Source organism: Staurois parvus, unplaced genomic scaffold (genome assembly GCF_062004578.1).
Source record: "Staurois parvus isolate SC_StPar_1 unplaced genomic scaffold, SC_StPar_1.0 ptg000544l, whole genome shotgun sequence".
In the NCBI taxonomy this organism is placed as follows: Eukaryota; Metazoa; Chordata; class Amphibia; order Anura; family Ranidae; genus Staurois; species Staurois parvus.
This window is the reverse complement of record NW_028318340.1, coordinates 9,570,235-9,585,088: the sequence shown is the minus strand read 5'-3', so window position 1 is coordinate 9,585,088 and position 14,854 is coordinate 9,570,235. Positions and strand designations below refer to the sequence as shown.

Below are 14,854 nucleotides of genomic sequence, written 5' to 3'. Positions count from 1 at the left end.
CACCTGTGCAATAAGTCCATCCATGAAATTTCTTAAATATTCCATGGTCAACTGTTAATGTTACTAACAAAGTGGGAACAACAGCAACTCAGCCACAAAGTGGTAGGCCACGTAAAATGACAGAGCAGGGTCAGCTCATGCTAAAGCGCACAGTGCACAGAAGTCGCAAACTGTCTGCAGAGTCAGTAGTTAAAGTCCTCCAAACTTTGTATGGACTTCAGATTAGCACAACAACAGTGTGTAGAGAGCTTCATGGAATGGGTTTCCATGGCCGAGCAGCTGCATCCAAGCCTTACATCACCAAGTGCAATGCAAAGTGTTGGATGCAGTGGTGTAAAGCATGCCACCACTGGACTCTAGAGCAGTGGAGATGTTTTCTCTGGAACGGTAAATGCATGACTGCATTGTGCCAAGTGTAGTGTTTGGTGGTGCGGGGATTACGGTGTGGGGTTGTTTTTTGGAGGATGGGCTTGGCCCCTTAGTTCTAGTGAAAGAAACTTTTAAGGCATCAGCATACCATGACATTTTCGACAATTTCATGCTCCCAGCTTTGTGGGAACAGTTTGGGGATGGCCCCTTCCTGTTCCAATGTGAATGTGTAACAGTGCACAAAGCAAGGTCCATAAAGACATGGATGAGCGAGTTTTGGGTGGAGGAACTTGACTGGCCTGCACAGAGTCCTTACCTCAACCCGATAGGGTTGAATTAGAGCTGAGACTGCAAGACAGGCCTTCTCGTCTGACATCAGTGCCTGACCTCACAAATGCGCATCTGGAAGAATGGTCAAACATTCCCATAGACACACTCCTAAACCTTGTGGACAACCTTCCCAGAAGAGTTGAAGCTGTTATAGCTGCAAAGGGTGCGCCAACTCAATATTGAACCCTATGGACTAAGACTGGAATGTCATTAAAGTTCATGTGCGTGTAAAGGCAGGCGTCCCAGTGTTTTTGGCAATATAGTGTATGATGTGCTCGTAATGAATGATGCACTTTACAATATAAATAAAGCAAATTGGCATTGTGCACATTTTTGGATAATTCGCTTTGGTGGCCCTCACACACTTCGAATTACAAGTATGTTACAAATTAGAAATCATACCTTCCCTTTGTATACAGCTATTATGATAATAAAGAAACTGTAAATAATTATGTACAGTATGCATGGCTTAGCTAAAAGCTGAATTAAATGTTATCTTCATTATATTCTGTGGAAAGATGATGCTGGAAAGCTCTTTCTTGGACTTCTCCAAAGATGCTATTTTTTCCCGATTCAGATAGCATTCTATTTGTAAATACCACATTCACAATTTACTACTCTTGCATTATATATATTCAAATCTGAAGTTTTTAGGAGACTAATGAAAATTTAAGAACATCGTTACAAGCTCCCTGATGTGCCAAAATACAATAAGACCAGAGAATATATTGCAGATTGTTCTTCCTCCTGCATCATCATTGGATGCAATGAAAGACATTCCAGCAGAAAAATCATTTTTTCTATGATATGAACTCTATAAATTGTGTCATGAAACCGATAAGTTATCATTCTCAGAAGTGTACATTGTTCTTTAAGCTGTAACTTTCTGAAAGACTTTGTTAATCTAGCATCTGCCTATGTTTTAAGAAATTCACTCTCTTGATGTAACTATTCAGCATTGTGTTGGGAATAAATCTACTGCATATCTAAGTCTGTGTTATTACAATAAATAATATACTATAGATAAGTGAAGTGTTTATCATTTGTTATATCTGTCTGAACTGATGTTCTACAGCTGTACACACAGAAGGCATACTAATAAGCTGGTTTACGTCCAGCTAATATAACAGAGGCACTGCTTGTTACAGCTTGTGAACCCTATTAAAATATAACAAGTGCCAATAACCCACAGACTGGCTTATTTAGGTGTTATGGTGTAAAGTGCAGTAACCCAGATGAGAAAGGAAAATGTGTGAAAAAGAAAAGTCTTATAGTTTATTCTCTTTAGAAAGTAGCCACAGCCTGGGTAGAAAGGTCTGTCCTCTGTCAGAATGCTGTAAAGAAGGACCCTTGCTTTCTTTTTGTGTGAAATTAGTTATCTCTCTGCAGAGGTTCAACATTCCCTCTTCTAAGTTAGACTTATAACTCTGCCGTCAGCTAAGCTTATGCTCCCTGCTAATTGGAAAGGTCTAGCAGTAAATTAGCAGGGGCAAGTGTCAGACTTCTGCTGAGAGATCATTGCTTCACCACAGAGAACAAGGGTCCATCTGTAAATCATGCTGGCAGGAAAATGGCTTTTCTATGCAGGGTGTGCCTGCTTTCTAAAGAAATGTTAAAGTTGTGCATCAGGGCCCCAGAAATGTATTTAGCTGATTTAAAATAAGAGGTTAACAGGAAATTTTACTAATTTAAGTCTAATTCAACTAGTCTAGGACACTGGGCGTGCTCCACACACCAAAGGGCATATGTAGTACATCCAGTCCTTGCACCCCCCCCCCCTCCACACACACACTCACACACACACACACACACACACACACACACTCTCACTTGCTGGCATTTCTCCACTCTTAAAAAGCACTTGGGAGTTGCTGTGTACTTAGAAATAAGTTTTGGTGTTTTTTTGGTTTGTTTTTGATTTGTTTCAATTTAACTCTGTTGACACCTTCTTCCCTTTCTCCCTTCAGCTATTACTTTATTGCTTATTTTCTTTATTTTATTAACCATTAATAGTTACATTTTTGTTTTTATTTGTTTTGTTGATCATATTAAAAAATGCAAATGACATAAAGGGGGAAAAGAACTTATTTCCCCTGTAAATATATTTGCTGTTTTAAAAAGTTTAAATTATAGAATAAAATTGTACTTTTATTCTCCCATAGCACTATTTTTTTTTTAATAACACTGGTCCACAATGAAAAAAGTTATTTCCTTTTTTAGTTTTGATACTTTTTTTAAACAGGTCTATAGCTGAAATGTAAAATTTGCTCTGTTCCATAGGGGTGTACAGGTTTGAGATGTGAAGTGGTTAAAAAATAGAATTCAAACAAATGGCCATAAAGGATACAGTTAATACAGTAATCCTTTAACTGACCCTCATCTTCCTTAGCACAACCCCACTTCCTCAGTCTTATACTTACATTTAGCATCCTAAGTACACATTACCTGTGCTCAGCTATGATATGTCTTTTAATGTTGTGCATTAAAAACCTGATTATTGTATCTTTGGAGTTAACAGTAAAATGCACTTTCCATAATGGTAATAAAATGTAAAGTCTATCTAAGCCTAAGTTCAAACCATTGCGGGCCATGCAGACCGTGTTTGCCTGGACACAGCAGCTCATTCATTTGAATGGATTGCCGTGCCTGTATTTCCTGCAGGAAAAAGGTGCATGTACTTTTTTAAAAACGCGGCCGCAAGGAAACCGTATGGTCTTCTTGACAATGCGATTTCCCTGCGGTTCTCGCACCTGCAAATGCGCTGCGGGCTGAGATGTGTGGGGGTGCCATTCAGAATGACTGGCAGCCCTGCACGTCTTGTAAGAGCAGCGCAATTTGGCTGCGGGTGCCTGAACAAGTGTAATTCCTGCACCCGCAACAATCGCTCCTAGCCTAAAACCGCAGTTCACTGCATGAAAAAGATAAAGGCAGCCTCACAGTTTGATGACTGAAAGTCTGTGGGGCTAATATCTTTTTCACAGAAAACTTTATTTCCTGAAGTCATTTTTGATTAAGTTTAAATGGAAGTAAATAATAATATTTAATTGTTGTAATAGTTTATTTTTCTAAAATTATTTTTTTTTTCTGTTTAGTCTCCCAAGATTACAAAAACTGCTCAGCTGCTATGATTTTAATGATGCCGTCTTTTTGGGAGAGCGTTATGGTTATGGATTAAGCGCAAGAGGTTACAATTACATTACTGGTGGAGGCGGGTAAGAGATTAATTTAATTTTCTTGATGCCTTTCCAGTCTAAATCAACAAAACTGTTTCCACTTAATATTCTACACTTTTATTTACTGTACAGTTTCTAGGCTATTGGGCATGAGGAAATCAGACAGCTGTATTTTAATTAATTTTACTTTTCGGTAATTGCAAATAATTCTGGAGCCTCTGGGATGCATACAGCATTGCAGTTAGGTTAAATTGCTTTTACATCTATCGTAAACAATTTGTTACCCATATTTCTGTTTTAATAAATTAACTATAGATGTTGAATTGGAGCACCAACGAAAGAAGTGTAACAAGAAAACTGTTGTGTAAACCCTACCAATGATTTTCATATTTGCTCCCCTTCGGTCTGTTAAAATACCATTAAAGTGTTTGCTTATATCTGTTTGGTAAGTGCCAAAAAATACCTCTTGATCATGCTAGAAACACAGTGACCCCTGTCTTTGCTGCACTTATCTCATGCAGTGTTTAAAAGCCATTTCCAGTTCACCTATGTGGACTACAAAATATTTTCCTCTTATGTTACGGAGATGAGAACTACAGTAAGGTAGCATTGACACACTAGGACAGGAATTTTGTTTCTGGCAGGATCCCCAGGCAAAAAAAATGGAAAAAAAACTGAAAATACAGCCCCCTGGTAAGAGACAATATTAACTTTAGATATACTTTTACCTGTCATAGATGTGGCAATATAACAAAGGGATTAAAATTTTGATTCCATTTTTGTGGAAATCACAAAGCAGTTGCAAAAGTTAAATGGTGTTTTCAGTTGTATGTAGAAAGGTGGGATTGAAATTGACCCAACGAAATGCAGATGATAGATGCATGTGCATTTGACAAAATTGCTATACTTTTTTCCCTTTTATAATTCGATTTCAATTAGATCTTTAAACTGTATTTAGGATGTCAATGTATTTCCCAGTTTCAACTTCATAATTGACCAAATTCTGGTGGTCAGTCTAACTAGAGATGAGCAAATCGAACTTGGCGAAGTGCAATTCGTTTTGAATATTAGGAAAATTTCGATTCGCGACGAATCCGAAAATTAGCAGACTTCGGATGCGCGAATCGAAATTTTTCCTAAAATGGCGGCGACATGTGCGGCGACGGAGCGGGGATCTCTGGGAAGGCGTGCAGACAAGGCGCGCTGACCCATAATGCATTCATTCATGACATGTGATCGCATTAGCTAATCAGCAGCCAGCCAGCCAGCACTGTGTAATGGTGGAGCTATAAATTGCGGCCATCTTACAATTCTCCATTTGCCTCCGGTCATTCAACAGAGACAGACCTATCTGTATTAAGGACAGAGTTAGGGCCACAGATACTTTAGGGACACAGAATCGTTACTTAGGGACACAGAATTGTTACTCAGGGACAGACACAGAATTGTTACTCAGGGACAGACACAGAATTTTTACTGAGGGACACAGAATTGTTACTGAGGGACAGACACAGAATTTTTACTGAGGGACACAGAATTGTTACTGAGGTACATAGAATTGTTACTGAGGGACACAGAATTCTTACTGAGGAACACAGAATTGTTACTGAGGGACACAGAATTGTTACTGAGGGACACAGAATTGTTACTCAGGGACAGACACAGAATTGTTACTCAGTGTCAGACACAGAATTGTTACTCAGTGTCAGACACAGAATTGTTACTCAGGGACAGACACAGAATTGTTACTCAGGGACAGACACAGAATTGTTACTGAGGGACACAGAATTGTTACTGAGGGACACATAATTGTTGCTGAGGGACACAGAATTGTTACTGAGGGACAGACACAGAATTGTTACTTAGGGACAGACACAGAATTGTTACTCAGGGACACAGAATTGTTACTCAGGGACACAGAATTGTTACTCAGGGACACAGAATTGTTACTGAGGGACACAGAATTGTTACTGAGTGACACAGAATTGTTACTCGGGGACAGACACAGAATTGTTACTCGGGGACAGACACAGAATTGTTACTCAGGGACAGACACAGAATTGTTACTCAGGGACAGACACAGAATTGTTACTCAGGGACAGACACAGAATTGTTACTCAGGGACAGACACAGAATTGTTACTGAGGGACACAGAATTGTTACTGAGGGACACAGAATTGTTACTCAGGGACACAGAATTGTTACTCAGGGACACAGAATTGTTACTGAGGGACACAGAATTGTTACTGAGGGACACAGAATTGTTACTCAGGGACAGACACAGAATTGTTACTCAGGGACAGACACAGAATTGTTACTGAGGGACACAGAATTGTTACTCAGGGACAGACACAGAATTGTTACTGAGGGACGCAGAATTGTTACTGAGGGACACAGAATTGTTACTGAGGGACACAGAATTGTTACTCAGGGACACAGAATTGTTACTCAGGGACAGACACAGAATTGTTACTGAGGGACAGAGAATTGTTACTGAGGGACACAGAATTGTTACTCAGGGACACAGAATTGTTACTCAGGGACACAGAATCTTTGAATTAAAGAGTATGTCAGACAACATGCAGAGGAGTGTCAGAGGAGGCAATGTTTTAGGAGCGAGCAGACGTGGCAGCAGAGGAAGGGGTCGAGGCAGCACTAGTCGCAGCCAGAGGCCAGTGCTCCCGGTGTCATCCAGCGGTCATGTCTCCACCGACAACCCTGCCATCATCGATTGGTTGGCTCGGTCGTCTTCCTCTTCCCAGGTCACCTCTGACACCTACAGCCAACGGTCGGTGGGTACATCAGACACAACCGTTAGTTGGCATGGCCCGGGAGCAAGCCCACTGAAATCACGTATCCTCTACTTGCCCCTGTCCTTTGGTGTTCCCTCACCAAGCGAAGTATCGCATGCTGTGGGCTCAGCCCCACTGTACAGTGAGGAAGAGCTAACAGAGGGCGGTCAGGAACGGGGGGAGACATCCGCCTCTTCAGCAGCCAGGCGAAGAAGTACTGGCGAGGAGAGTGGCTCGGTAGCCGGTCTAGAGACAGGTCTGTCTCCTGACCCACACGCAGCCGAGGGGGCTAGTAGTGAGGCGGAGACCCTAATTGATGATGATGAGGCTGATCGCACTTGGCAGCCTCGTCGTCATCAGGCTATTGCTTCCGCATCATCAGGAGAAGAGGGTGGCAGCTTGGCAGCGAACAAAACAGTCGGTGGGTTGCCCAGGAGGCAGCAGGGTCGCAGCAGTGTCAGTGGAGGCAAACGGCCACGGAGTAGAGCACCAGCTCCACTGCAGCCTACCACCACGGCCAGTAGTGGTGCCGGTGTGCACGGAGGAAGTAGCAGTCAGCCAGTGAGGAGTAGCGGGGGCAAAGTTTCCTACTCGGCGGTGTGGCAATTTTTCGTCAAGCCGCCCGAGGAAGTAAACGTAGCCGTATGTCGACTATGTGGCCAGAAAGTCAAGCGTGGCCAGGGGGCCCATGTTGGGACTACAGCGTTGCGGCAGCATATGCAGCGTCGCCATTTGGTGGCCTGGGAAAACCGTGATAAAGATACGGTGGTTCTGCCTGCCCCAGCCCCCGCTCCATCACCCGCTCCGTTACTTGCTCCGTCACCCGACGTCAATCGCCCTCTATCAGCCAGTCAAGGCTCCAACACCTCTGCTGAGGGGAGTTGTCGCTCGTTGGCATCTTCCGCTCGTTCAGATGCTCCTTCTCCTGCTACTCCTCTTCACGGATTCCGTCAGCAGTCTTTCTTGGAATCCGTTTCCAAGAGACAACAGTTTGCGAGCACGCACCCGACGGTGCAGAAGCTGAACGTCCTCCTGTCCAAGTTGCTGGTGCTGCAGTCCCTCCCTTTCCAAGTGGTGGACTCAGCACCTTTCTGAGAAATGATGGCTTGTGCCGCGCCGCGGTGGAGAGTGCCAAGCTGTCATTTCTTCGCCAAAAAGGCAGTGCCAGCCCTGCATTCACATGTAGAAGAGATGGTGGGCCAGTCTTTGAGCATGTCGGTCTCTGCCAAAGTGCACGGCAGCGCCGACGTGTGGAGCTGTAACTACGGTCAGGGACAGTACATGTCATTTACGGACCACTGGGTGAACGTGGTGCCGTCACAGCCGCACCAGCAACTTGGACAGGTCACGCCGCTTTTGCCTCCACGCTTGCACGTCCTTGGTCCGGCAAAGATGTCCGCCTCTACCACCTCTTCTTCCGCCGTGTCCTCAGCCGCCACCCCAGTGCCAAGTCCCATTACCCGACCGGCATATCACATGTGCAGGGCGCAACGGTGTCACGCTGTGCTGCACCTGGTATGCCTTGGCGAACGTAGTCACACAGGGGAGGAACTTCTGAGTGTAATGAACAGAGAAATCGACAGATGGCTATCTCCGCGCAAACTGAAAATCGGAACCATGTTGACCGACAACGGAAAGAACATGGTGTCTGCTCTGCGTCAAGGAAGGTTGTGCCATGCGCCATGCATGGCTCACGTGTTCAATCTGGTTGTCAAGCGGTTCCTAAAATCCACCATCCCACTGCAAGACATCCTTAAAATGTCACGTAAACTTTGCATGCATTTCAGCCATTCCTACACCGCAAAGCACACCCTCCTTGAGCTGCAGCGGCAGAACGGAATTCCACAGCATCGCCTGATCTGCGACGTTGCAACAAGGTGGAATTCAACCCTACACATGTTAGACCGCCTTTACGAACAACGAAAGGCCATCACCGATTTCCTGATGTTACAAGCGGATAAAGGTACTCCCCTGTGTAACTTCGATGTCAGCCATTGGCAGCTCATGCGTGACACCTGCCGCTTGCTCAGGCCCTTTGAGGAGGCCACGCTATTCGTGAGTCGGCAGGACTATGGGATGAACGATGTCATTCCTCTGTTGCACGTCCTGGAACAAATGCTGTTAACAATGGCTGGTCAGGGTGCGGTAGACGTGGCGCACAGATCTCAACGCCACATGACCCCTGTGGGGGCAGGACAGGAAGAAGAGGAGGAGGTAGAGGAGGACATTGGTGCTCAGGAATTATTGAGTGAAATGGGTGGTTTTTCCACTCAGCGGACAGGAGTGGAGGAGCAGGAGCATCTGGTAGAGGAGGAGGAGGAGACAGAGGACCCAGACGCACCGTGGCAGTATGCTGTGGAGATGGAGGCAGGGAGTCCCTCGCATTCCTTGGCACAAATGGCCCATAGCATGCTCGGTTGCTTGCGTAGCGACAGCCGAATAATAACCATCAGACAGAGGGATGACTTTTGGCTGTCCACCTTGTTGGACCCTCGCTACCGTTCAAAAATGGTGGCCTTTTTCACACCTGCTGAGAGGGAGGCCAAAATAACGTACTATAAAAACCACCTATGTAGTCAGTTGGTCTCTGCCTTTCTGCACCAACGTCCATCCTCAGACACTGTGGGCCCTGTGCGCTCGCGTTCCACTGCCATGGCAGCAGGGGAGGGGTGGGGTGGTAGGAGCAGTGGCAGCTCTACTAAACAATATGGTAGTGTGACAAGAACACCCCTACCTAAAAAAGCAGGTTACTAGATGATCCACGCGGAGTAATATGAATTCAAAAGAATTTTTAACAATACTTTATTTGATCACATAGATCATAGGGAGGTTAAACATAAGCACGGTGTACATATGAAAAGAATAATAAAAAAAAATCATGTTAAAAAACACTTAGCGTCTTCAATTTAGGGTCATCTTAGCAAATAGAGCACCATAGAAGGCAGAGTTGTGTAATGATGCGATAGTTATCCTGGATTTCCGTGGGTTTCCCACTTAAATTCGAGTAAACCATGTGTTCAACAGATGTGTTCCCCATATATGTCAGGGACCTCCTGGAATGTAAGAGCTGGAACACAAAAATACATAATGTATGTATAGGAATATGAAAACCAATTCACATCCAAAAATCACCAGGCCTCCCTCCACATTAGTCAATGGATACTACTATTACCTTCTCAATAATGAGACTATCATGCCCGCTTCTCAAATGTAGGGACTTCCTGGATAGCCACCCCAAGTAAAACAAGGTCCACAGTACCAAATGATTCTGAGGATATATATAGAAAAAAATGATGAATATATAGATCATAGGCATCAAGTGACCCCGAAAACAGAACACACACAAAATGTGGATATATTACCATCAATAAAGATCAAGAAGACTCCTGTCAACTTGAAATAGGATCAGGTCCTTGATGCTTTTTCAAAAATGCTTATGGGGGTGAGGAGCCAGGTAGTCACAGTGCGTGGATTCCAAACACATATATAATGTGTATGTAGCATATAGCAGGCCGTGGATACCTGAGTTTAATATACCCAATACAGGGTTTCCAAAAATTGCTCAATTAGAGAAGGTTATTGCGGTTTTATAAGGATGTGGCTATGTCACAGCAAAAAATGCCTGAATAGGATAGCGTATATATATATATATACATGTAGATTATCCTCCAAAGAGGGTTTCCAAAAAATTCCCCTAGTATACAGGGTAAATTAGGCCCACAGACACTGTGGGCCCTGTGCGCTCGCGTTCCGCTGCCATGGCAGCAGGGGAGGGGTGGGGTGGTAGGAGCAGTGGCAGCTCCACCAGCAGCGGCTGCCTCAGTCTGCAGTCGATGATGAGTAGCTTTCTTCACCAGCGCAGTGAGGAAACTACTAACCAGCCGCAGCAGCAGCAGCATCAGGTGGACCTGGAGCAGGACCTCAAACAACAGGCTTGGGCCTACTTGGACAGCACCCTGCCAACCGAGGTAGACAATCCCCTTGACTACTGGGCAACGAAACTTGACCTTTGGCCCCAACTAGCTGAATTTGCCCTTGAAAGGCTGTCATGCCCGGCCAGTAGCGTGGCATCGGAGCGCGTGTTTAGTGCGGCAGGAGGTATTGTAACTCCGCGGAGGACACGACTGTCCACCCAAAGTGTGGAGAGACTCACGTTTGTGAAAATGAATCAGGCGTGGATTAGTCTGGATTTCAAACCACCAGTTCCTGACACAACTGACTAAATCCGCCATGAATCATGCCCCAAACATGTGCCACTTTCAGGTCTCCTCACACTGCTGGTGTGTTCCATTTTGTCATAGGGTGCTGGCAGATTTCGGGCCTCCCATTGCTGCTGCCAGGCCCGTAATCTGCCATGGGCCCCTGTACCGCCTCCTCATGCTGCTGCCAGGTCCACATTCTCTCATGGGTCCCTGTACGGCCTCCCATTGCTGCTGTCTCCATCGCCACACTCTGCCATGTGCCACTTTCAGGTCTCCTCACACTGCTGGTGTGTTCCATTTTGTCATAGGGTGCTGGCAGATTACGGGCCTCCCATTGCTGCTGCCAGGCCTGTAATCTGCCATGGGCCCCTGTACCACCTCCTCATGCTGCTGCCAGGTCCACAGTGTCTCATGGGTCCCTGTACGGCCTCCCATTGCTGCTGTCTCCATCGCCACACTCTGCCATGTGCCACTTTCAGGTCTCCTCACACTGCTGGTGTGTTCCATTTTGTCATAGGGTGCTGGCAGATTACGGGCCTCCCATTGCTGCTGCCAGGCCCGTAATCTGCCATGGGCCCCCGTACCGCCTCCTCATGCTGCTGCCAGGTCCAGAGTCTCTCATGGGTCCCTGTACGGCCTCCCATTGCTGCTGTCTCCATCGCCACACTCTGCCATGTGCCACTTTCAGGTCTCCTCACACTGCTGGTGTGTTCCATTTTGTCATAGGGTGCTGGCAGATTACGGGCCTCCCATTGCTGCTGCCAGGCCCGTAATCTGCCATGGGCCCCCGTACCGCCTCCTCATGCTGCTGCCAGGTCCAGAGTCTCTCATGGGTCCCTGTACGGCCTCCCATTGCTGCTGTCTCCATCGCCACACTCTGCCATGTGCCACTTTCAGGTCTCCTCACACTGCTGGTGTGTTCCATTTTGTCATAGGGTGCTGGCAGATTACGGGCCTCCCACTGCTGCTGCCAGGCCCGTAATCTGCCATGGGCCCCCGTACCGCCTCCTCATGCTGCTGCCAGATCCACAGTGTCTCATGGGTCCCTGTACGGCCTCCCATTGCTGCTGTCTCCATCGCCACACTCTGCCATGTGCCACTTTCAGGTCTCCTCACGCTGCTGGTGTGTTCCATTTTGTCATAGGGTGCTGGCAGATTACGGGCCTCCCATTGCTGCTGCCAGGCCTGTAATCTGCCATGGGCCCCTGTACCGCCTCCTCATGCTGCTGCCAGGTCCACATTGTCTCATGGGTCCCTGTACGGCCTCCCATTGCTGCTGTCTCTATCGCCACACTCTGCCATGTGCCACTTTCAGGTCTCCTCACACTGCTGGTGTGTTCCATTTTGTCATAGGGTGCTGGCAGATTACGGGCCTCCCATTGCTGCTGCCAGGCCCGTAATCTGCCATGGGCCCCCGTACCGCCTCCTCATGCTGCTGCCAGGTCCACAGTGTCTCATGGGTCCCTGTACGGCCTCCCATTGCTGCTGTCTCCATCGCCACACTCTGCCATGTGCCACTTTCAGGTCTCCTCACACTGCTGGTGTGTTCCATTTTGTCATAGGGTGCTGGCAGATTACGGGCCTCCCATTGCTGCTGCCAGGCCCGTAATCTGCCATGGGCCCCCGTACCGCCTCCTCATGCTGCTGCCAGGTCCACAGTGTCTCATGGGTCCCTGTACGGCCTCCCTTTGCTGCTGTCTCCATCGCCACACTCTGCCATGTGCCACTTTCAGGTCTCCTCACACTGCTGGTGTGTTCCATTTTGTCATAGGGTGCTGGCAGATTTCGGGCCTCCCATTGCTGCTGCCAGGCCCGTAATCTGCCATGGGCCCCCGTACCGCCTCCTCATGCTGCTGCCGGGTCCAGAGTCTCTCATGGGTCCCTGTACGGCCTCCCATTGCTGCTGTCTCCATCGCCACACTCTGCCATGTGCCACTTTCAGGTCTCCTCACACTGCTGGTGTGTTCCATTTTGTCATAGGGTGCTGGCAGATTACGGGCCTCCCATTGCTGCTGCCAGGCCTGTAATCTGCCATGGGCCCCTGTACCGCCTCCTCATGCTGCTGCCAGGTCCACAGTGTCTCATGGGTCCCTGTACGGCCTCCCATTGCTGCTGTCTCCATCGCCACACTCTGCCATGTGCCACTTTCAGGTCTCCTCACACTGCTGGTGTGTTCCATTTTGTCATAGGGTGCTGGCAGATTACCGGCCTCCCATTGCTGCTGCCAGGCCCGTAATCTGCCATTGGCCCCCATACCGCCTCCTCATGCTGCTGCCAGGTCCAGAGTCTCTCATGGGTCCCTGTACGGCCTCCCATTGCTGCTGTCTCTATCGCCACACTCTGCCATGTGCCACCCGTACCGACTCCTCATTCTGTGACGTTGCAACAAGGTGGAATTCAACCCTACATATGTTAGACCACCTTTACGAACAGCGAAAGGCCATCACCGATTTCTTGATGTTACAAGCGGATAAAGGTACTCCCCTGTGTAACTTAGATGTCAGCCATTGGCAGCTCATGCGTGACACCTGCCGCTTGCTCAGGCCCTTTGAGGAGGCCACGCTATTCGTGAGTCGGCAGGACTATGGGATGAACGACGTCATTCCTCTGTTGCACGTCCTGGAACAAATGCTGTTAACAATGGCTGGTCAGGGTGCGGTAGACGTGGCGCACAGATCTCAACGCACACATGACCCCTGTGGAGGCAGGACAGGTAGAAGAGGAGGAGGACATTGGTGCTCAGGAATTATTGAGTGAAATGGGTGGTTTTTCCACTCAGCGGACAGGAGTGGAGGAGCAGGAGCATCTGGTAGAGGAGGAGGAGGAGGAGACAGAGGACCCAGACGCACCGTGGCAGTATGCTGTGGAGATGGAGGCAGGGAGTCCCTCGCATTCCTTGGCACAAATGGCCCATAGCATGCTTGGTTGCTTGCGTAGCGACAGCCGAATAATAACCATCAGACAGAGGGATGACTTTTGGCTGTCCACCTTGTTGGACCCTCACTACCGTTCAAAAATGGTGGCCTTTTTCACACCTGCTGAGAGGGAGGCCAAAATAAAGTACTATAAAAACCACCTATGTAGTCAGTTGGTCTCTGCCTTTCTGCGCCAACGTCCATCCTCAGACACTGTGGGCCCTGTGCGCTCGCGTTCCACTGCCATGGCAGCAGGGGAGGGGTGGGGTGGTAGGAGCAGTGGCAGCTCCACCAGCAGCGGCTGCCTCAGTCTGCAGTCGATGATGAGTAGCTTTCTTCACCAGCGCAGTGAGGAAACTACTAACCAGCTGCAGCAGCAGCAGCATCAGGTGGACCTGGAGCAGGACCTCAAACAACAGGCTTGGGCCTACTTGGACAGCACCCTGCCAACCGAGGTAGACAATCCCCTTGACTACTGGGCAACAAAACTTGACCTTTGGCCCCAACTAGCTGAATTTGCCCTTGAAAGGCTGTCATGCCTGGCCAGTAGCGTGGCATCGGAGCGCGTGTTTAGTGCGGCAGGAGGTACTGTAACTCCGCGGAGGACACGACTGTCCACCCAAAGTGTGGAGAGACTCACGTTTGTGAAAATGAATCAGGCGTGGATTAGTCTGGATTTCAAACCACAAGTTCCTGACACAACTGACTAAATCCGCCATGAATCATGCCCCAAACATGTGCCACTTTCAGGTCTCCTCACACTGCTGGTGGGTTCCATTTTGTCATAGGGTGCTGGCAGATTACGGGCCTCCCATTGCTGCTGCCAGGCCCGTAATCTGCCATGGGCCCCTGTACCGCCTCCTCATGCTGCTGCCAGGCCCGTAATCTGTCATGGGTCCCTGTACGGCCTCCCATTGCTGCTGTCTCCATCGCCACACTCTGCCATGTGCCACTTTCAGGTCTCCTCACACTGCTGGTGTGTTCCATTTTGTCATAGGGTGCTGGCAGATTACGGGCCTCCCATTGCTGCCAGGCCTGTAATCTGCCATGGGCCCCTGTACCGCCTCCTCATG

The 14,854-nt window shown here is 47.9% G+C and overlaps 1 protein-coding gene and 1 long non-coding RNA gene across 4 annotated transcripts in view; one reads left to right on the top strand and one right to left on the bottom strand.

Moving 5' to 3' along the window:
* B3GLCT (beta 3-glucosyltransferase) overlaps nt 1-14,854 on the top strand; it is a 523,490-nt gene that overhangs the window by 469,687 nt on the left and 38,949 nt on the right. For all 3 annotated transcript variants that reach the window (XM_089690888.1, XM_089690889.1, XM_089690890.1), the window contains one exon: nt 3,792-3,911. In XM_089690888.1, coding sequence (XP_089547014.1) covers nt 3,792-3,911 — 120 coding nt within the window. The remainder of the gene's footprint in view (nt 1-3,791; nt 3,912-14,854) is intronic.
* Nucleotides 9,605-10,087, bottom strand: LOC149451263 (uncharacterized). Its single transcript, XR_016315121.1, has 3 exons — nt 10,027-10,087; nt 9,837-9,932; nt 9,605-9,731 (listed from the first exon to the last, which is right to left on the bottom strand). It is a non-coding gene; the product is annotated as an uncharacterized LOC149451263 (long non-coding RNA).